At 37.4% G+C, this 22,759-nt stretch overlaps 2 protein-coding genes across 2 annotated transcripts in view; both read left to right on the forward strand.

Moving 5' to 3' along the window:
- LOC127663303 (copper-transporting ATPase 1-like) overlaps positions 1-18,750 on the forward strand; it is a 32,022-nt gene extending 13,272 nt beyond the window's left edge. Inside the window, exons 5-23 of the mRNA XM_052154825.1 lie at positions 1,249-1,455; positions 2,604-2,767; positions 2,852-3,013; positions 4,963-5,039; positions 5,181-5,403; positions 6,546-6,779; positions 6,941-7,032; positions 7,247-7,374; positions 7,920-8,074; positions 8,371-8,505; positions 9,376-9,570; positions 9,694-9,876; positions 10,626-10,836; positions 11,183-11,329; positions 12,439-12,581; positions 12,673-12,876; positions 13,300-13,417; positions 13,511-13,613; positions 16,421-18,750. Coding sequence (XP_052010785.1) covers positions 1,249-1,455; positions 2,604-2,767; positions 2,852-3,013; positions 4,963-5,039; positions 5,181-5,403; positions 6,546-6,779; positions 6,941-7,032; positions 7,247-7,374; positions 7,920-8,074; positions 8,371-8,505; positions 9,376-9,570; positions 9,694-9,876; positions 10,626-10,836; positions 11,183-11,329; positions 12,439-12,581; positions 12,673-12,876; positions 13,300-13,417; positions 13,511-13,613; positions 16,421-16,694 — 3,155 coding nt within the window. The 3' untranslated portion in view covers positions 16,695-18,750. The remainder of the gene's footprint in view (positions 1-1,248; positions 1,456-2,603; positions 2,768-2,851; positions 3,014-4,962; positions 5,040-5,180; positions 5,404-6,545; positions 6,780-6,940; positions 7,033-7,246; positions 7,375-7,919; positions 8,075-8,370; positions 8,506-9,375; positions 9,571-9,693; positions 9,877-10,625; positions 10,837-11,182; positions 11,330-12,438; positions 12,582-12,672; positions 12,877-13,299; positions 13,418-13,510; positions 13,614-16,420) is intronic.
- A 1,308-nt stretch (positions 18,751-20,058) lies between these two features.
- On the forward strand, positions 20,059-21,977 carry sowahab (sosondowah ankyrin repeat domain family member Ab). Its single transcript, XM_052154840.1, has one exon. The coding sequence runs from the start codon at positions 20,496-20,498 to the stop codon at positions 21,957-21,959; it is 1,464 nt and encodes a 487-aa protein (XP_052010800.1). The 5' UTR covers positions 20,059-20,495; the 3' UTR covers positions 21,960-21,977.
- Positions 21,978-22,759: the final 782 nt, after the last annotated feature.

Consider the following 22,759-nt stretch of genomic DNA (forward strand, 5'->3'; position numbering starts at 1 on the left):
CCTTTTAATTATCACATTAGTGGTATGTCTACATTAGCAAACTAATGTTGTGTTGCAAGGTCTACCAATAGTGGATTTTGCCGATACCTAAATTGGTAGAAAAGGCTGATAACCAATTAAGAAAAACAAAATTATAATTGATTTATATTAGTTACTTACTATGACGTCGGGCACAGACACAGAGGCTACAAGAGTCCAAAATAAATAAAATCCCAGATGCAGTTTATTTTTCAACCAAAATCCCAATAATAACCAGAACAAATTTGGATTTGGTGTGCCAAGGAGGACTTTTAAATATAATCAAGCCCGAAATACACCAGAGACTCTAACTTTGAAATTGCTATTTTCTTTGCATGCTCTCGCTATAATTTAGAACACTTAATTATCTAATCAAGACAACAAAATATGCATTGAAGTGAGGATAAAAATATGGATGAATATTGTAAATTATGATGTTTTTATTTCATCTATAGAGGCTGCTGTGTTGTTATACTATAGAACAAGCCGTTCTAACTATAGAATCCTGTAGAGCCAGACAGAGTGGAACAGGGAGGAATAATAATATTCAGCAACTATCATCATAGATATTTGCCTAAAACAGATAGTTCCAAAAAGCAACTATTAGTACCGATTAAACGGTTAAAGTGATATACTACCTCTAGTCTAATGTTTATGTGATTTTGGTCAGAATAAAATAAGCACATTGGGCAATATCATATTTATCTATGTTCACTTTTCTGTTATTATTTGCATACTTGCACTGCCACAGAAAAAAGTAGTTTGGTCAAGCAACGTTTCCTCATAAACTGGTTAAATGCATTTTGTTTTCAGGCAAGCTTGATTTATTTGTATAGTCCTCAACAGTACAAAAAAGGAAACTTACTAAATTGTTCAGTAAATATTCACAATTACCTATTACGATAAATTCCAATTAGCTTTTGCCATGATTTTTTAATTGAAGCATCCCACTCTCAGAAAGTCAGTGTTGAAAAAGTGTTTTCCCACTGTTAAATACAACATTCTGTTGGCATTCATGTCTGCTCATCTCATAAATTTGATCATTACGGCATGACTTGAAGGTGACAGTAAATATCACAAGCATCAGGCCTACAATTTCCACTAGACTTTTGTCTAATTAGTACTCATGTTTTTTTTATATCTTTAGATATATGTTCTAAATTGTGAAATCCACTGAAACCAATCAGCACACACAAGCTCACTGTTAACTTTGTTCTGTTAAACTAACAGAAACAAATTCATTGGTGCCTTCAGTGGTAAAGAGTCCATCAGCGCCTTCTGTCCGAAGCTCATCTTTATCTCCAGTCTGGGCTCCTGTGAAAGAGAATGATGCTGACCCTTCAACAAATGCAATCTCTAAGTGTTTTATTCAGATCGGTGGCTTGACCTGTGCTTCCTGCGTGGCTAACATTGAGAGGAACCTCAAGAACGAGCATGGTAATCTCAGATCTTTTCAAAACAAAACCAATTAACATGTACCTTAATTACATTTACATTCATGCATTTGGCAGACACTTTTGGCACACATCAGCAGTGCATTAGGTGTACATTTTTTATCAGCTGGTGTGATCTCTAGGAATCGAACCCATGATCCTAGCCCCATGCTCTACCAGTTGAGCTACAGGAATCCAATAAAAGTATATTGTTTTAAAACATGATAATTGTGTAAAAATTAGAGGTCGACCGATGGTGGATTTTACCTATATCGATAACTAATGTGGTGGAAAAGGCAGAGAGTTTTTAAAACGTATTTATAGATTGGTAAAAAAAACAATCTTAGTCTTTCCTTTTTTTGTCCTACTATGCAAAAATGAAGATTTGGTGTATAAAATGGAACTTTTAACTATAAACAAGCCCAAAACTCACTGGGGATCTTATTTTGAAATGACGGATACTTAGCTCCATTACAATGGTCTATATTTAAGGATTTGCCACATTTTTAAAGCCTACGGTAAATATTCAGCAAATGAAGGATTTTGTGTATATGCATTTCACCAGATTAAGATTTTTAATTTTATTTATTAAGACAATGTAAGTGCCAACAGGGCATTCACCTTTTTCTTTGCAAGCCCTCACTTCAATTTAGAAGACTTGATTATCTAAAAAAAACTAACTTTGCATTGAAGTGAGGATAAAAATATGGATAATGATTTTCACTGATGAAAGATTTAGATACAGCAAAGTCAAATACCAAGATTGTATTTATTTCACCTCTATAGGCCGCTGTTATTCTGTAGAACCAAGCCAAAACTATTGGCCAAAATCTATAGTTCCAAAAAGCAACTACTGGCACAGATTAATCTGTATAACCGATATATCTGTCTACCTCTAGAAAATAACTGGTAGAAGAGTGACAATTAGAAACAACAGCTCTGATCCAAACCGTAGTGAGCTGAAAAGGCAGTTGATTCCAGTAGGATCTGACATTATCATATTTCTTTAAGCTAACAAGTTACAACTATGTAGTCTGGACATTGCGCGCACAAATTATGTCAAATGTTTTGAGCAACCTATTCAAATATGAAGCCTGTATTTAAAAAAAAAAAATCAGTATTATTAAAATTTAATTAATGTGCTTTCCTCAGGCATTCACTCCATTTTGGTGGCGCTGATGGCCAGTAAAGCCGAGGTTCGATACAGCCCTTCAATCATTGATCCTCAGAGAATAGCGAGGTGTATCCGAGAGCTTGGTTTTACTGCCACAGTCATGGAGGATTACGATGAGACGGATGGAACCCTAGAGCTTGTGGTTAGTATGTCAGCATCTGCATCTGTTGATTTACCCATTTTTCTTCAAGAAAATGTTGTGGACAGTTTGTATTCTTGTCAATAGGTCAGAGGGATGACATGTGCTTCCTGTGTTCACAAAATTGAGTCAAATTTAATGAAACAGAAAGGCGTTGTCTATGCTTCGGTTGCCTTGGCAACCAATAAAGCCCACATCAAATATGACCCGGAAGTGACCGGGCCCCGAGATGTAATCAGATGGATCCAGGTGATTACACAAACACATGCCATGTTCACATGAATACATTTTTTTATAGGACGTCCGTTCCAAAACTTAATGAGTAGTCCACCTAGACAGCATTTTACGGCTTCTAAAATAAAAATTTTAAGGCAGCATCACATTTAAATTTAAATGAACCATTTTACACTATGTATATATGCTTATTTAGAGTATTGCACTGTTTGCATGGCAACATGCTACTTTCAAACTGTAATGTGAATCAATTGTATGTCACAACTCTAGTGTGCTTCATCTAAAGAGTGCTATTTTTGTGCTACATATGATGCACGGAGTTGCTGTCTTTCTAGAGTGTTTCATATCAGTCCCACACTAGCCGATTTTTCCAATGATTTTCAGGTGTGATTAATTAAAAGTAGTTGTCGGCCAGGTGGAGAGTGAAGCGTGCAGCTTCTGTCAGCGCGCGGGGGGGGGGGGGTCTTTAATCACTTGCTGAGTTAAGGTTTACAGCAGCGGGAAAAGAGTATACAACATGAAAGAAAAAGATATTCTGTCGCTGGGGCAGGCTCTTGTGTTCTCGTCAAGTGACCAATGAGCTTCTTCCTTCACCTGAAGAACGGACAAGACGTCCAGATGATCTGAATGTTTTCATCTGCGATTGCGCTCAGCCACATATCATCACAAATGCTGATTGTAATCCAGAGTGATTCTGTCACCATGCGTTTTTCCTGCGTTTTCTCCTACACTAAATGACTTATGAAATACGAAAAAATGAGGCACAACAGTCTTATTGAACGTAATGTCTTTTCTTAATGAAAGCTGCATATGGACATGTGTATTTTATTGCAAGCATCGAGGGGATAAATGCACAATCACACGCATTCACAAGGTAAAGTTACTTCATGAATCACCTTCTAAATCACTTTTTTACAATGGTTTATGCTCATGTGGTACTCCTCTTGTTATTTTACGAGATCCGCGTGACAGGGAATCAGAGAGAGAGTTGAGTTGGTTATGTTTGTCACCCCTTCATCATTCTTAATTGGCAAAGAGTCCGAGATTTCAGCAAAACTGTCAGCAAGTGTGACACCCTCGGCCAAAATCTAGTTTTTTTGAGTGTGCTAGTGTGACGCCTACTTAAAGGGATAGTTCACCCAAAAATCAAAATGCTCTTATCATGTACTCACCCTCATGCCATCCCAAATGTGTATGAATTTCTTCTGCAAAACACAAATTAAGATTTTTAGAATAATATTTCAGCTCTGTAGGTCCATACAATGCAATGAATGGGTGCCAACATTTTGAGGTTCCAAAAAGCACAGAAGGGCAGCATAAAAATAATCCATACACTTCAGTGGTTAAATCCATATCTTCAGAAGTGATATGATAGGTGTTCTTTTTTGATAGATATTCTTCTATCTGCTCAGTAGGGGGCGATATGCATGAAGAATACGAATCACCAAAAACACAAGTAGAATAATGTGAAAGTGAAAGTTAAAGTGGAGATTGACTGAGCATGGAGGAGAATTTATAGTATAAAAGGAATTTAATATTGATCTGTTTCTCACCCACACCTATCGTATCTCTTCTGAAGACATGGATTTAAACACTGAAGTCTCATATATTACTTTTATGAGGCCTTTATGTGCTTTTTGGACCTTTAAAATTTGTGCAACCATACTCTTGCATTCTATGAACCAAAAGAGATATTCTTCTAAAAATCTTCATTTGAGTTCAGCAGATGAATAAGTCATACACATCTGGAATGGCATAAGGATGAGTAAATGATGAGAGAATTTTCATTTTTGGGTGAACTATCCCTTTAAGGCCTTGAAGACCGCAGACTGCAAGACAATTCACTAGGTTTTGGAATGGAACTATAGACTGAATTACAGATGAGAAACTGTAAAACACAAATCTCTGTACTCTAGCATGTGATCGTAAATAGAGCTTATGAAATTCCTCCTTTAAATGAACAGAGTATGGGATTTGAGGCCTCTCTGGTGAAAAAAGATCATCGTGGAAGTCACCTGGATCATAGCCGAGAGATCCAACAGTAAGTAACACAAGCATATTAGTGCAATGAATATCTGGAAGAGATCTGTTTATAAAATGGTTACCTAACAGAGAGATGTTTAAGAGAGGTGAAAGTCTCTCTATTGCCTGTGTACAAATATTCTTTGCTCTTTTCTCCCAGGTGGAGAAGATCATTCCTAATTAGTTTGTTTTTTTGTGTGCCTGTTATGGGCATGATGATCTACATGATAATAGTGGATCACATGATTGACATGTCCCACCACCATAATGCCACAGCCGAGGACAGAGAAAAGTTCCACTCCACCATGCTCCTAGAGAAACAGCTTCTTCCTGGTCTTTCCATCATGAATTTGCTCTCATTCCTCTTCTGTGTACCTGTGCAGGTGTGTTACCTCTTAGTTGCTGGACTTACTTATGTTTCACAATCCATATTTAAAGGAACATTTCACCTAAAAATAAACATTCTGTGAATATTTACAGGCTCTCATGTTACTCCAAACCTGTATGACTTTTTTTCTTCTGTGGAACTCAAAAGGAGAAATTTTGAAGAATATACTGGTTGCTCTTTTCAGTGCAATTACAATGAATGGGAACTGGAACTTTTTGAAGAAATAGTTGACCCAAAAATACAAATTCTCTAATTTTGCTGTTTACTCACCCTCATGCCATCCCAGATGTGTAGGACTTTCTGTCTTCTGCTGAAAACAAACAAAGTGTTTTAGGATAATATCTCAGCTCTTTAGGTCCAAAACTTTGGAGTTCAAAAAAGTTTTAAACACAGACTCCAGATGTTAAATTCATGTCTTCTGAAGTGATGTGATCGTGTGTGTGAGAAGCATATACATATTTAAGTCCTTTTTTACTATTATTCTCCTCCCTGCCCAGTAGGTGGTGATATGCACAAAGAATGTGAATCAGCAAAAGCAAAACAAGAAGAACCCTTACGAGAGAAGAGCGCTTGGGGGGGTCTGTTATAAAGTGGAGATTTATATTAAAAAAATATTTAAATATTGATCTGTTTCTCACCCACACCTATCATATCACTTCTGAAAGCATGGATTTAACCATTGGATGACTTTCATGCTGCCTTTATATGCTTTTTGGAGCTTCAAAGTTCTAGCCACCATTCAATTGAATTGTGTGGACCTACAGAGCTGACATATTCTTCTAAAAATCATGAGGGTGAGTAAATGATGAGAGAATTTAAATTTTTGGGTGAACTATTCTTTAAAGCTTCAAAAAGGACATAAAAGCACCATAAAAATGGCCAGTATGACAAATATTCCAAACTTTTTGTGAGCAAAAGACTTAAATTTAAGTCATTATTCTTTTAAATTCATTCTGAATAATTCCTTTATTATTGATTCTGTTGATCCGGTTCTCGAGTCAAAACAGGTATGGAATGACATAAGGGGTGAGTAAATAAAATCTTTTCCTGTTCCTTAAAATATGCAAATGCAGCATTTTAATGAAAGATCTCTTTGTAGTAAGTGTCCATACCAGTTTTACACCTTTTTGTCTGCAGTTTATGGGTGGGCAGTACTTCTATTGTCAAGCCTATAAAGCTGTCAAGCACCGGACAGCGAATATGGATGTGCTCATAGTACTAGCAACCACAATAGCGTTCACATACTCTTTGTTGATTCTACTGGTTGCCATGCTAGAGAGGGCAAAGGTGAACCCCATCACTTTCTTTGATACTCCTCCCATGCTGTTTGTGTTCATCTCGCTGGGCAGGTGGCTGGAGCATATAGCAAAGGTACTCATCCTCCTCATGAACGAGTCTGCATAGAGAACATGAACAAGCATTTCTAGTTAAACAAGCTATTCATCTGCCTGCTCATAATTAATGCTGTATGTTTCCAATGATTACTCTTCCCTTGTTTTAATTGGGTTGTATTGTTTTGTCTTTAATCACAGAGTAAGACATCTGAGGCTCTGTCCAAACTGATGTCATTACAGGCAACAGAGGCCACAGTTGTTACACTGAATCGTGATAAGTCTGTGTTAAGGTTTGTCGTCGTTTCACAGTTTCATGTTATTACAGTGCTTGAAAACGAAAGCCTAAAGCCAAAGACTACCTTAAAAAATATTCTTTTGCTTCCTTACAAGCACTGGTATTTCCTTCAGGATATGCAAAACCAGTGTTTAGTTTGTGTTTGATTTAAACCGAAAGCACACTTGCTCCACGCATAATAATGTAAAAATTCTCTCTCTCTCTCTCAGTGAAGAGCAGCTGGATGTAGATCTGGTACAGAGGGGGGATATCGTGAAGGTTGTGCCTGGAGGGAAGTTTCCAGTAGATGGTCAAGTGATTGAAGGACACTCCAGGGCAGAGGAGTCTCTTATTACGGGTTAGAATGGACATTTTTCCTACTCCCTGATATAAATGTCATGAAGGGATTATTATATGTGTTCATACATAGATTTAGTGTCTTGAACAAACCCATTACCTTGAGAATAAAAAATTCAGAGTGTAACACACCTAAGCGGTCTAACTTGATTTTTTTTTACTTGGCAAACAATAATTTCTATTGTCCCCTAGACTTAAATTAAAGAAGGTACCTGAGCCACATCTAGGACCCAGTATATAGAAAGTCTATATAAAGTGACCTTTGACTTGGGCCAGCAAGCAACTATCTAGAACTACATAACATTGCTCTGGCAACCACCCATATCACACTAGCATTTGTGGCAACAATTTTTTAACTGTTAAGCATCACTCACAATTTCTTAAGAAAATGTAACAATCTTATTTTGTATTTAGTTCTGTCCAGTGGATTTTAACCACAAGATTTCTAGCATTTTAGATTTGTTTGAAGGAGAAGAGCCCATGGATTTTCCTATTTGTACAGTTACTGAATTGTGGTGGTATAATTATGCCTTTCTTTTGTTGTAGGTGAAGCCATGCCTGTTACTAAGAAACCAGGGAGCACAGTTATCGCAGGCTCTATTAATCAGAATGGCTCTCTATTGATCAAAGCCACTCATGTGGGCATGGACACCACCCTCTCTCAGATTGTCAAACTGGTGGAGGAGGCACAGACTTCAAAGGTGCATCTGTCCCTTTGCTAACAGAACATGTTTCTGATCAGACATCCATCATGCCATTTGACAATTATAGCCTCACATTCTTTAGATTATTACAGATAAAAGCTTTCTAAGACACAGATGATTGTCCTTATCATTGTACTTTTGTTTTTACCTCTAATAATCTAATAAACCAAAAATAATTATATTACAAGGGATATGTAGTGTATGGTACTATGTTTTCCAGTATATTTTTTAACTAGCACATCTGAATATACATTTGACCTTTGCATAACCTTTTTTGAACTTTTCAAACCCAGGCCCCGATTCAGCAGTATGCAGATAAGATCAGCGGCTACTTTGTCCCATTCATTGTGGTAATATCCGTCCTGACTCTGGTAGCCTGGATTCTGATCGGCTTTGTGAACTTTCCACTGGTCGAACAATATTTCCCTGTGAGTGTGCCTTCTGCTTAACTGTGCTTGAATGTGCTTCTAAAGTCCTCATTTCCCAAAAGCATCATAATTTTAAGTAGATTGTAGAAGCGATCGTACCAATCATCTTCGATTACGTGCTGTTTCCCAAAAGCATTGAAGCTTAAGTTGTACTTAAGTTGTTCTACAACTAAATATGTTGTAGATTTACGAGTGCTTTGGAGTAATTCTAGAGCACTTAAGAGCATTGTAATGAAATAAACTTATGCAGACACCTGCAGGACAATTATGAAATTACACTTAATGCAAATAAATACATTAGTGTTAAGATATACTGTAAAGTGACCATGATACTTTAATTTATGTACCGGTAATTTATTTATTTATATTTAAATAGATTATAATTATATTGTCTGCCTATATCAGCTACATAAGCCTATTTTTATTATATGATATACAATTGTATAATTTAAAATGATAAATAATGATCAAAACAAATCGGCATAAATGTACTTACTTACATGTATTTGTGTGCAGGACCACGTAGGCTTGTTGGTACAAAGTGGTCGCATGACTGCATTACAACATTTAATTCAGAGAGAATGGAGATGTTTTATATATAAGGGGAAAACTGTCTATTTTGGCTTGTCTTCCCACCTTCCTCTTCTACAACATCCTCATCTTCTTGTGGTCGCCCACACCACAGCAAATTACAGATTGTAGCATACTGCACAACATAATCAAATGTGCATGTGCAATAGGAAAGAAATTTCGTAACTTCGCAAGTAGCAAACGCTCTTAAGAACTAAGAATCGCCATTATCGGGAAACACTGCCCAGATTTATAGTCTCTCTTTTAATGTCTTGAAATGGAGAATTTGTCTCTCTGCAGGGTTATGATAAGAGTATCTCTGAAGCAGAGGCAGTCATCCGCTTTGCCTTCCAGGCCTCCATCACTGTACTCTGCATCGCCTGCCCCTGCTCACTGGGCCTGGCCACCCCGACTGCGGTCATGGTGGGAACTGGGGTGGGAGCCCAGAATGGAATCCTCATCAAGGGAGGAGAGCCGTTAGAGATGGCACACAAGGTCAGAGACCAGCCCTGTCTATTCAATTCATTGTTTTTGTGTAGCTACGATAGTTCTGTGAGGACATGTCATGAGATGTCATGAATTTGAAGGACCAGTTTTTAAATTTGTGTGTGCTTTCAGATTCAGTCCGTGGTGTTTGATAAAACTGGCACCATCACATACGGGGCTCCCGAAGTGATCCAGGTGAAGATGCTGGCGGAAGGGAATCGGATGCCGCGCTCTAAACTGCTGTCGATCATTGGCACGGCTGAAAATAACAGTGAACATCCACTGGGTTCTGCCATCACCAAATTCTGCAAACAGGTCCGTTTGATTATTGTGTTGTTTACTCATTTGGTAACAGTGTATTTATGTTTTGCAACAAATCTGTATCATATTGTTTGCACAAAATATTTTGCGACTAAATTATTAGTTCCGTTTATAAGTCGATTTCTGTCAGCAAATTTGTTTTTATAAACTGCAGTATTATTTCTGGTGAAAATCAACACCATGTCACAAATGCTGATGATGGATCCTACATTTTATTTAAATTGGAATGTTCCATTTAATATCCAAATTGTTGTCATATATCATAATACGACCTTTACTGAAAATGTTAAAATATTTTCTTTTGTGCAAAGATTTACAGTGCACTTAAAATGCAAATTTCATTTCTAAATTTGAATACATTTTTAAGCCAGATATGTCATTACCGCAATGTATGTGCATGCATGATTGGGGTCATTAGATGCAGTAAAAACACAGCAAAGTAAACATGGTTAAATAATATAAAATATAGTTAACTTACCAACTTAAACCCAAATACTGTATCTATAAAAACTCTGTAAAAAGTGTACAGTAATAAATTATATTAATAACAACATAGCGTGTCCACATACACCAGCTCTTTCTGCAGTATTTTCCAGTGCAATTTTTGGGGTATTTTGTGTAGTTGACAATTTAGCTATTTTAAAGGACAGTACCTGTGTCAGACTCTGTACTCTATTGGTATCAGTATTCATGGTGCACTTCTTATTTGCATGAGACATTCACAATGCCCCCTCTGTGTTCAGGAGTTGGGGACAGACTCTCTTGCCACCTGTACAGATTTTCAAGCTGTGCCAGGATGTGGCATCAGGTGTCAGGTCAGTAACACAGAGAACTTGCTGAGGAGAGAAGACAGTGACAGCGAGGAGAACCAGCGCAATGCTGTCCTGATCCAGATCAGTGATACCAGAGCCCACATCAGTGATCACGCACTCATCATGGACCCACAGCCACTCAGTGAGTGACACGTGACAAAATCCCCATGGTTTGATTGGCTGCATATTTTATATATATTAACTACTCTTATTAATTGCCTCACCTCCTGTAAAAGCTTCAGAAATGCTTGGTAAAACTTTTCCTACATTCACAATATAAATAACTTAGTTTAAATGTTCACCACCTTTTTCTTGCTGTTTTAGTCCATTAGATGTTTTTAAAGGCAATTTTTAAAAATTATCATTTCATTTGAAATGAAAATGCATTGCAAGGGTTAAATTGCATTCTGAAATCAGTATTAAACATTCCATGAGCATTGGCTTGAAGGCGTCTGGTAAACTGTAGTTCCTCTGTTGTGCTGTTTCAGCTGTGGTACAAACTGCCTCATACACAGTGCTGATTGGGAACAGAGAGTGGATGAGGAGAAATGCGCTGCATGTGCAAGCAGATGTGGATGAAGCCATGACGGAGCACGAGAAGCGAGGACGCACCGCTGTACTGGTGGCTGTGGACGGTGAGTGCCGAAAAGTCTTTTTTTCTCCATGTCCACCAGACTTTGCTCAGTGGGAATGATAAAGCATTAAAGATGAAGTAGCCTACTCCCAGATTACTTTTCCATGTGTCTGGAGGCCAACTATATTTGGCATTCATGGAAGCTTTTGTTAAAATAATAGTATGAAAAGTTGACAACCCAAATAAAAAGACATTTTTAAAAGCTTGTAAACAAGCTGTTTGTTTAAAGGGATAGTTCACCCAAAAACAAAAGTTCTCTCATCATTTACTCTCCCTCATGCCATCCCAGATGTGTATGAATTTCTTTCTTGTACAGAACACAAATTAAGATTTTTAGAAGAATATCACAGCTCAGTAGGTCCATACAATGCAAGTGAATGTGACCAGAACTCAGAAGATCCAAAAATGACATAAAGGAGACATACAAGTAATCCACAAGAATCCAGTGGTTAAATCCATGTCTTCAGAAGCAATATGATAGGTGTGGGTGAGAAACCGATAAATATTAAAGTCCTTTTTTCTATCAATGTCCACCTTTGACCAGCCCCAACCAGTAGGTGGCTGAATGTGAAAGTCACTTCCACACCAGAATGTGTAAGAGAAAGTGAAGATTTACAGTTAAAAAAAGAAATGAAATAATGATCTGTTTCTAACTCACACCTATCATATCACTTCTTAAGATATGGATTTAACCACTGGAGTTATATTGATTATTTTATATTGCCTTTTGGACCTTCAAAGTTCTGGTCATCATTCACTTGCATTGTGAGGATAAACAGAGCAGAAATATTCTTTTAGAAATCTTCATTTGTGTTCTGCAGAAGAGTGAAAGTTATGCTCATCTGGGATGGCATGAAGGTGAGTAAATGATGAGAGAATTTTCATTTTTAGGGGAACTATCCCTTTAAGATAAATCACAATTAGGTATGTAAATATTACCATGACATCATTGCTTGCAGTTAGCAATTTTCAAAATGTAATCTTAATAATAAAAAAAAGGTTTGCTGTGTTTGCCTCGTAATAGCACTGTAATAACTGCATCAAGCAGTGTAAAATGTTCATTTGTTTATGCTGAAGATGTGTCTTTGTGCTTTTCTGTGTTATTCGTAGGTGAGCTTTGTGCCATGGTGGCCATCGCAGACATGGTGAAGCCTGAAGCAGAGCTGGCTGTCCATACTCTAACAGCGATGGGGCTGGAGGTCATACTGATGACCGGGGACAACAGCAAAACAGCCCGAGCTATTGCTGCCCAAGTACAGTATGCCTTAATATACCCTTTAATAATAGTATGCACTGCAGCAGTGAATTTAAACAACCGAGGCTATGCTGTGTTTATGTGTCCAGGTGGGCATCAGGAAAGTGTTTGCTGAAGTCTTGCCATCTCACAAGGTAGCAAAAGTGGAGCAGCTCCAGCAAGCCGGGAAATGTGTGGCCATGGTGGGTGATGGAGTGAATGACTCCCCTGCACTAGCAATGGCAGATGTAGGCATCGCCATAGGCACCGGCACAGATGTGGCCATCGAGGCTGCAGATGTGGTGCTTATCAGGGTACGGACACTATAGTAACTGGGTTAGATGTTGTAGCTGAAGCCAGTAAAAGTCACGGCTGCCATGTGCAGCAAAAAAGGTGAAAGGTTTAAAGGAAGGTTCAAGCGTCAGTACAAGGTAAGCTCAATCAACAGCATTTGTGGCATAATGTTGATTATTAAAATCATATTAACATTCTTATTGGCTTTAATGTTCATAAATTGGCCCCATTCACTTCAATTGTAAGTGCCCCATTGTAACCCAGATTTTAGCTTTTTTTTTTAAGAAAAGGAGGGACAAGTCAAAATATTTTTTTTATAATCAACATTATGCCAAAAAATGCTAGCGATCGAGCTTAACTTGTATTGAACTCGTAATATTCCTTTAAACGTTCAGCTCAAGAAGGCACCAGCTTTTTTATTTATTTTTTTGTTTTTATTTTAGAACGATCTTCTTGATGTGGTTGGAAGTATCGACCTTTCTAAGAAGACAGTAAAGAGAATCAGAATCAACTTTGTATTTGCACTAATCTACAATCTTGTGGGAATTCCCATTGCTGCAGGTAAGAGCAGCTAAACAAAAAGCTGTCATAGAAAACCGAGTTAATTCCTTGAATTATTGATTGAGTTGCATTAATTGATGCTGTTATATTCAGGTGTATTTATGCCTGTGGGTCTGGTGCTGCAGCCCTGGATGGGCTCTGCTGCTATGGCTGCCTCCTCAGTCTCAGTGGTGCTGTCTTCTCTCCTACTAAAATGGTAAACCTTCCCGATTGTTCTACAACCTAAACGTCATGAGAACATTTACAATTTACAGGTTGGCCAGACAGCAATGCTCCTGTCAAAGTGGGTGGTTCTTAGCTAGAATAAGCTGCAGTATGGACCAGACTTGCCAATAGTCAGAACTCTGTCTACAGGAGACCACACTGTAAAACAAAATCCTGTTGTTTTTACAAAAAAAAAAACTTGTAGATGTGGTTGCCAGAATAATTACAACCTGTAAATTTAACAGATTAAAACAGTTGTTTTTAAGGTATATTTTATGGTGTAGTATCATTGTTTATATTATTAAATGATAAACTTCATATATTAACCTTCTGAAACTGTAAAAATCTGCTTTTCACTTTGTAATGTATTGTTAATCACTGTAGTATTTACAGAAGCGCACATGATGACATGAATTTCATCAATAGTGTAGACATGTAGAGACAGTGCTCAGTGTCACTCACACAAACACTGAACACCATCAGGGTAACAGGGTAACTAAAATTGTGCAATAAACATTACCTAAACTACATCAGATATTATACAGAACACCCCAAAGTGAATAACTGATATTAAAAATAAGAAGAAACATTAGTATTCCCATAAAATATAATGAAATGGGAATAATTTTTTACTGTAATTTCGACAATAAATTACCGTAAAAAGTACATGTAAACATAATCTTGTTAAACCAAATATATATTTTACCTGTTAATTATACAGGAAAAATCATTCTTTTTACATCTAAACATTTTTAGTTTCTTACATTTTACCTTAAAATGACATGTATTGTCTTTTTTTCTTCTTACGTATATTTTACGGTAACTACTCATTAACCAATTTACGGTTTACGGTTTCACATTTTTTACAGTGAAGCAAGAAAATGAAGAGCAGCTTGTTATTAAAACAGGTGCAACATCTGTGGTTTAGGTTCACAAACCCAACACGGAGCAGAAAATTATGTTATGCTAAAAACATGAGTTCCACAATAGTTTGGCTATACACTCACCTAAAGGATTATTAGGAACACCTGTTCAATTTCTCATTAATGCAATTATCTAATCAACCAATCACATGGCAGTTGCTTCAATGCATTTAGGGGTGTGGTCCTGGTCAAGACAATCTCCTGAACTCCAAACTGAATGTCAGAATGGGAAAGAAAGGTGATTTAAGCAATTTTGAGCGTGGCAAGGTTGTTGGTGCCAGACGGGCCGGTCTGAGTATTTCACAATCTGCTCAGTTACTGGGATTTTCACGCACAACCATTTCTAGGGTTTACAAAGAATGGTGTGAAAAGGGAAAAACATCCAGTATGCGGCAGTCCTGTGGGCGTAAATGCCTTGTTGATACTAGAGGTCAGAGGAGAATGGGCCGACTGATTCAAGCTGATAGAAGAGCAACTTTGCCTGAAATAACCACTCGTTACAACCGAGGTATGCAGCAAAGCATTTGTGAAGCCACAACACGCACAACCTTGAGGCGGATGGGCTACAACAGCAGAAGACCCCACCGGGTACCACTCATCTCCACTACAAATAGGAAAAAGAGGCTACAGTTTGCAAGAGTTCACCAAAATTGGACAGTTGAAGACTGGAAAAATGTTGCCTGGTCTGATGAGTCTCGATTTCTGTTGAGACATTCAGATGGTAGAGTCAGAATTTGGCATAAACAGAATGAGAACATGGATCCATCATGCCTTGTTACCACTGTGCAGGCTGGTGGTGGTGGTGTAATGGTGTGGGGGATGTTTTCTTGGCACACTTTAGGCCCCTTAGTGCCAATTGGGCATTGTTTAAATGCCACGGCCTACCTGAGCATTGTTTCTGACCATGTCCATGCCTTTATGGCCACCATGTACCCATCCTCTGATGGCTACTTCCAGCAGGATAATGCACCATGTCACAAAGCTCGAATCATTTCAAATTGGTTTCTTGAACATGACAATGAGTTCACTGTACTAAAATGGCCCCCACAGTCACCAGATCTCAACCCAATAGAGCATCTTTGGGATGTGGTGGAACAGGAGCTTCGTGCCCTGGATGTGCATCCCACAAATCTCCATCAACTGCAAGATGCTATCCTATCAATATGGGCCAACATTTCTAAAGAATGCTTTCAGCACCTTGTTGAATCAATGCCATGTAGAATTAAGGCAGTTCTGAAGGCGAAAGGGGGTCAAACACAGTATTAGTATGGTGTTCCTAATAATCCTTTAGGTGAGTGTGTGTATGTGTAATATATATATATATATATTGCAAGAAGTGTTTAATTTTGTTGCATTATTATTATTATGTCTTTATACATTTTGAAATAAGTTTTATTTGACACAGCTTACGAAAAATTATGTGACCAAAGTGAGACGGTCCAAAAACATCCATCTGATGCATTTTTACATAGACACATTCTACCTCTTAGTGACCGATTTAGTGATATAACTAAAATGTTCAATGATGTGGAAATAAACAATCTTTGTCTTCTAAAACCGCTTTTTGAATTTCCTAATCAATCTGAATTATCATATTTATTGTATATTACATTTAAAACAATTGAAATATAACAATGTTATCGTTATTTATTGAATTGATTTTATGTGGAGGCCTTTCTAAAGTAAACTAAAGGATAAAATAAGTCAGCCATCTTTAATGCTGAACTTCAAACAACAGATGAGGCATATATCAACTTATGCGATTAATTCTGTTAATTAATCAGCGCATCATTTAATTAATTCAATAAAACATTTTAATCGATTGACTTGATTATAAGATGACTGGATAAAATAAGACTTGTTTACTCTTTTTCAGTTACACTAAACCCAGCGCTGAGATACTGAAACGGCGATATGGCGAGGTAAGGAAACAAGGCAGTCTAACGGATGTCAGTGTTCATATTGGAATGGGAGAGCTGCATCGCCCATCACCCAAACTCAGCCTGCTCGACCGCATCGTCAACTACAGTCGGGCCTCCGTCAACTCACTATGCTCAGACAAACACTCTCTCAACAGCATGGTCCTCAGTGAGCCAGACAAGCACTCACTGCTTGTAGGGGATGCTAACTGTGATGAGGAGACAGTTTGAAGATGGAGGGCATATTGCAGGGAGTCTGAAGGGCTCCTGACTTTACCTCAGTGCCTGTTAGGGAGGGAGAATTGCGTATAAGTCCAAATTTCTATAGTTTGATGTTTCTGCTGCTTGGCATAGATTGAGCTACTTTGGGTCTCCTGTCGATAGCCATTTGCATCACTACAGAAAAGGCTTTCTATTAGTCTCTCTTTACTTATAGTGTTCATTATGCATGGTGGCCGATTTAAGATGACAATCTAGTTAAGGCAGTTAACAGTGCTGTAGATTGTCTAGGAAAAGTTGGTGAAATCAATTCTATTTTTATGAATATTACCATTTACAAGTGATTTATTGTGTTTTCTGGGAACGATTAAGTGAATATTTATTACATAATTTATTTAGATTGTTTTAACATACTTTTTGTGGGACATGAAGGAATGTGAAGATTTATTTTATCAGTGTACAAATGAACTCTACTTTAAGGACGTTAGTACATTCCAAAGAAAGCAAATTGCCTGCTGTCTCAGAGGGAGCAAAGAATTGTCACCATTGTGGTCGCCATCCACTTATAATCAGCAATGATGTGGCCTCAATTTAGTTACCAAGGAAACAAGACGCTAAACCATTCAATCTTTATAAGATGTGTATTCATTTTTGTTCTTCAACTTGAAACCTTTTCAGCTGCCTTTGCTATACTGTATTTAAATGTGCGCTTGCCAACTTGGCTTTTAAATGTATTCATGTTTTTTCTTTATTCACTTTTTTTTAAAACCCAGTGCTTTGTGCAAACTGAGATTGTTACTGACATTTTTTGAGCAGGATATTTTTGTATACAGCTTTGTGTGTATTAATGCCCTTAATAGATACCAAAGTATTCAACATGTTAAAGCACAGCCTGAATCAGGCTACTGAAATATGTGCTGGTTTTACGAGACTTCTAAGCTTTTTAATTATGTTGGGGATTTTTTTTATTATTATTATGAGGATAAAATATCCATAAAGTGGGAAGAAATTTGTTCTTTTAAAGGAAGTTTTGTTACTGTGTTACTGAAGGTCAATCAAGCAATGCAGTCTTCAAATCAAATCAAATCAGTGCATTAAGGAGTAATGATTTGTCACACGAATGAATGGCAACTTTTACCATTTATTGCTCGTTTTGCCTGAACATGAGTTGAAGATCTGAATATCTTGCCATTGGGATGTATGCACTAGATGGTTTCACTAAATGTGGTCTGGGACAATTCTTAAAGTAGTATTCTTTAAATAAACAGCCAGTTTTTTTTATAAGCGGACATCAAACGGGTTTTTTCTTTTTTCTTTAGTGCAATCTCCTGCTCACAAAATGTGTTTTCCTTGCCTATAACTTAATATGGGTCAATACTGTCAAGTACAAAACATATTATAAATATTGACAAATTTGGCATTCACTTCAATTAATACATGCATTGCAACTGTTTTTACTGAATTGCCACCACAGTCAAGACAGTGAGTAAATGATGTCTGAATTTTCAAGGGTGAACTTACCCTTTTGATAGAGTTGTGTGTTGCTATGCACTATGATAAGCTTGTCATTGTGTGTCTGTTTTACAAGGACACTCAGTGCCTCTCAGCATGTTGTGGACACTGATCACTATGGAAACCTGCAACTAGTGCACGTGCTCGTGATGACTCAAATGAACTGAACCTCTTCTTCTGTTTTTATGGATGACTCAAACAAATGGACAAATAATTTTTAGAACCTATTTGCTCCGATGAGTTTAATATTAACAGACATTTTAACTGACCATTGTTGTGCCCCTTTATCCACTCACACAATCCTAATACTAACCAACCAGAAGAGGGCCCTACAAATCAAACCATATGGTTTGTCACAAGTTGCATGGTTTTGCTTATGTAACAATTCATTTTTCATTTAGTTAAATAATTGTGTTAATTTTTCCCTCTAAAATAAATTCACTAAAATGCAATAGTTATGCTATGAATTAAGTGATTTCTTGAAAAATTATTGAAAATCATGGTACTTACAATGCTATGAAAAAGCTTAATTTATATACAGTAGCACCTTTTAAAAGAATATTTCACCCAAAAATGAAAATTCTCTCATCATTTACTCACCCTCATTCCATCCCTGATGTGCATGACTTCCTTTCTTCTGCAGGACACAAATTAAGATTTTAAAAAGAATTTGTCAGCTCTGTAGGACGTAGGTCCATACAATGCAAGTGAATGTTGTCCAAAACTTTAAGCTCCAAGAAGGATATAAAGGCAGCATCAAAGTAATCAATAAGACTCCAGTGGTTAAATCTGTGTCTTCAGAAGCAATATGATAGGGATTGGATGAGAAACAGATACATTTTTAAGTCCTTTTTTACTATAAATCTCCACCTTTAACTAGCCCCTACCTGTAGGTGGCGATACGCATGAAGAATGTGAATCGCCAAAAACTTCCAAGAAGTATGTGAAAGTGGAGATTTATAATTTTATAAGGATATTTAAATTTCTTTTTAACTTAAGTCTCACGCAGTATAAAGTGCAGCATTAAAAAAAGGCTGCTTTGCAGTTATATTTTTTACTAGTTTTGCACATGCTAAATGTCTGTGTAACCGGTGGCTCGCGACACCAGTTATGAAAACACTTGTCTGCGTTGTGAAGCGTTGTGGAGACAGACACGGGACAACAGGCGGCGGTTTCACTGTGTTTACTGATACACAAAACATACAAGAGCAGCGTGAGTAAATCGCCCTTATATTGTTCTATAAAACAAATGTGATGTACATATAATCAACATGTGCTTTCATCTCCACAAATACAGGCCAAAGACAAAACTATAGCTTAATTAGGGTAAGATGATCAAAATAACCACACAGATAAGTGAAATAACATAATACACATAACTTGCAGTGAAGATATTGACACAAACGCAACAATTAAAATAAAGATTAATTACGATTAACAGGAGCCACAAATAACTCACCTCTTCAGTGCATTAACAATGCCAAGAGGAGGAGGAGACAAAACAGGAAATTGTGTAGGCACATGATGACATCACAGCAATTAAAGGAAAAACGCTCATTCTTCAGGCAAGCATACCAGATATATATGAAAATAAACCATTTTGTGTGAATCATAATAAACAATACATATGTTTTAACAGTACACATTCTGTCCCTGTTACATCTGCTTACACCGTCTTTGCCTACGGAATTTCGTGAGAAAAAGTATGTGTGACCGCATCTTAAATCTTCATTTGTGTTCTGCAGAAGAAAGAAAAACACATTTGGGATGGCCTGAGAGTAAATTATATACGATTTTTAAGTATTAATAAGTAAAATTAAGTAAAGAAATTACAATATTATACCATTTTTTTTAAAAAACATAAAAATGTATTTAAGAGAGAAGATAATTAAATACCTTGAGGTAGGTATTAAAATATTAAATATATTTTACTAAAAAAATAAATACAAAATAAAATACATCAATTAAAATATTTAAATATAACAGTAATTTGGTACTGACACTTTTTAGCTACACAACATTTTACTTTTGCTTTGTTTACACAACAGTCAAGCTAGGCTATTGGTTCAAAGATGCTAGTAACTAATTAACTAACAATAAATGAAGCACTCAGCTCAGCCTCAGCTCCAATCAATTGTGCACGCATATCCGCATCCTTCAGTCATTGCGCGTTCATGTGTCGGGCATGGATCATCAGAGGGAGGCAACGCGAACTTCAGAGGATAACCGGAAACAGCAGGTTGTTGTTGAAACATCTCCAACGTCTCCGCCAACAACTACTAAAAATACACCGGTTAGAACATGGCTTTGTCTCAAGATATCATCTTAACATTTTTACTGGAGCACGGAGGAAATGTAAAAAACTCGGAACTCGTGAGCAAGTTCAAAGGACTCATAAACTCCAGCGATCCCGCGGAGAAGAAAAACAACAGAGATCTGTTCAAACGATTGGTCAACAACGTCGCTGTGGTTAAACAAGTCGATGACGTGAAGTATGTGGTTGTGAAGAAAAAGTACCAAGGATTCAAAGGTGAAAATATATCATTGGATAACAGTTTGTTTGAATTAAAATCACCATGCAGCAGAGCGTGCGGTACTTTATCCAGACGTGAGTCCAGTGAAATACAAAATGCTGATATTCTTAATAACAATTATTATCATTGCACAACTCAAACTATGAGTGAATGCAGGATAAGTCCATCTCTGAAAAGCGATCATTCAACAAAATGTGATGCAGAGGTTATCCATCCTGTCTATAATGCTGCTGAGTCTTTGACAGCAAGAGTACTCAGTGTGACAAGTGATGCTAGAAGTGGCAAAACAGGGTCGGTTTTTGCTCTTGTGGCCATAAAATCGTCACCAAATCCACAACGTGAGCTGCAACTTGATGAAAGGACAAAACACAAAGCACTAGAGGATTCACTACAGCAGCAGCAGCAGTTGCCATTGGAGATGCTACCACCTTCAGTGATGTCTGAAAAAACCATGAAACTCAAGGCCACTGCATATCAAAGTGTTGCAAGAGAAAGTTTTAGGACTCCAAGAACCAAACGAAAAGAGCTAGATGCACCAGGATCGCCTCAATTGCGAAGGTGTAACAAAGTAACCAGACCTGGGAACAATGAGTCTAAAGATTGTGATATAATTCCTTTGGGATCTATGGAGCATGAGTGGCTTGTGAAATCGGCAACAGGATGCTTCCGTCAGATCTATGGCCTTCTGCTACAAGACCCTCAGCTGGCAGAGAAGCGCAATTTCATGTCTGGATTCACAATTCTGCACTGGGCCTCTAAGAGCGGAAATGGTGAAATGGTCTGTAAAATCATTGACGTTTCAAGACAGAGTGGTGCAAAGATCGATGTTAATGCCAAGTCTTATGATGGATACACCCCTCTCCACATTGCTGCCATTCACAGACATGAGTGTGTGTTATCGCTGCTGGTGCGTGAATATGGTGCCAACGCTAACATACGGGATAACAGTGGTAAAAAACCTTACCGTTATCTAAGTCAAGATGTGTCACTTGACATCAGAAAGATGCTCGGAGACCCTCAAGTCATGCAACATAGTGCTGCTCATTGTTATTTAGGAGATGACCAAAGCCTTTCATATTTACCGAAAGGATTCAACACCCTGAGTAAACTATTTCAGCCCCATATTACTGGACATAAAAAGAAATACAGACGTCGCCAAAGCTTCCATTTCATCAGCAATGACCATGAAGAGTCCAGCAAGAACAATGCACTTAATCGCAAACTGTTTTAAAGGGATAGTTCACCCAAAAATGTAATATTCTGTCATTATATACTCACCCTCTTGATAACCCAGGTGTGCATGACTTTCTTTCTTCACCAGAACACATTTGAAGAAAATTTGAAAAATATCTTAGCTCAGTAGGTCCTTAAAATGCAAGTGAATGGAGATTTCTCTTTTAAAGCTCCAAATATCACAGACAGTCAGCATAAACGTCATCGATACAACTCGAAAAAGATCAATATTTAAGTACTTTTTAACTGTAATCCAATGTGAGGGGAAGCTTCACGAGAGGGTGGAGTCTAAGCGGTCCCTCGTGTGACGTATTTGTGTTGCCATGATACGTTGTAATCTCACGTTCTCTCAGTTGAGACATCCAGAATAAGCACACAAACTCACCATAGTGAGTAAAGAAACCGATAAATACAGATCAAAACCAACCAAGCTTTTGTACAGCGTTCCTTCTCCTACACGCTTGTAAACAGCGCTGCTGTGATGCACTTGTCTCGGTTCTCGTGTTTCAAATGCAATTATGTCAATCGCGCGTACCGCTCCTGACTGGAAGCATGATTTACAATGGGGGAAAAAGTACTTAAAAGATAAATATTTTTGCACTAAATGTGATCGTGTCATTTTAGAAGACATTAGTTTAACAGCTGGTGTCTTATGGGTGATGTTATGCTGACTGTCTCTGATTTTTTTGGAGCTTCAAAAGAGAAATCTCCATTCACTTGCATTTTAAGGACCTACTGAGCTAAGATATTTTTCTATTTTTCTTCAAATGTGTTCTGGAGACACCTGGGACATCATGA

This window comes from Xyrauchen texanus, chromosome 23 (assembly GCF_025860055.1).
Source record: "Xyrauchen texanus isolate HMW12.3.18 chromosome 23, RBS_HiC_50CHRs, whole genome shotgun sequence".
Lineage (NCBI taxonomy): Eukaryota > Metazoa > Chordata > Actinopteri > Cypriniformes > Catostomidae > Xyrauchen > Xyrauchen texanus.

Bases quoted from the DNA above. Each gene is read 5' to 3' on its own strand.
- sowahab (XM_052154840.1), top strand. From the start codon at position 20,496: ATGGCTTTGTCTCAAGATATCATCTTAACATTTTTACTGGAGCACGGA.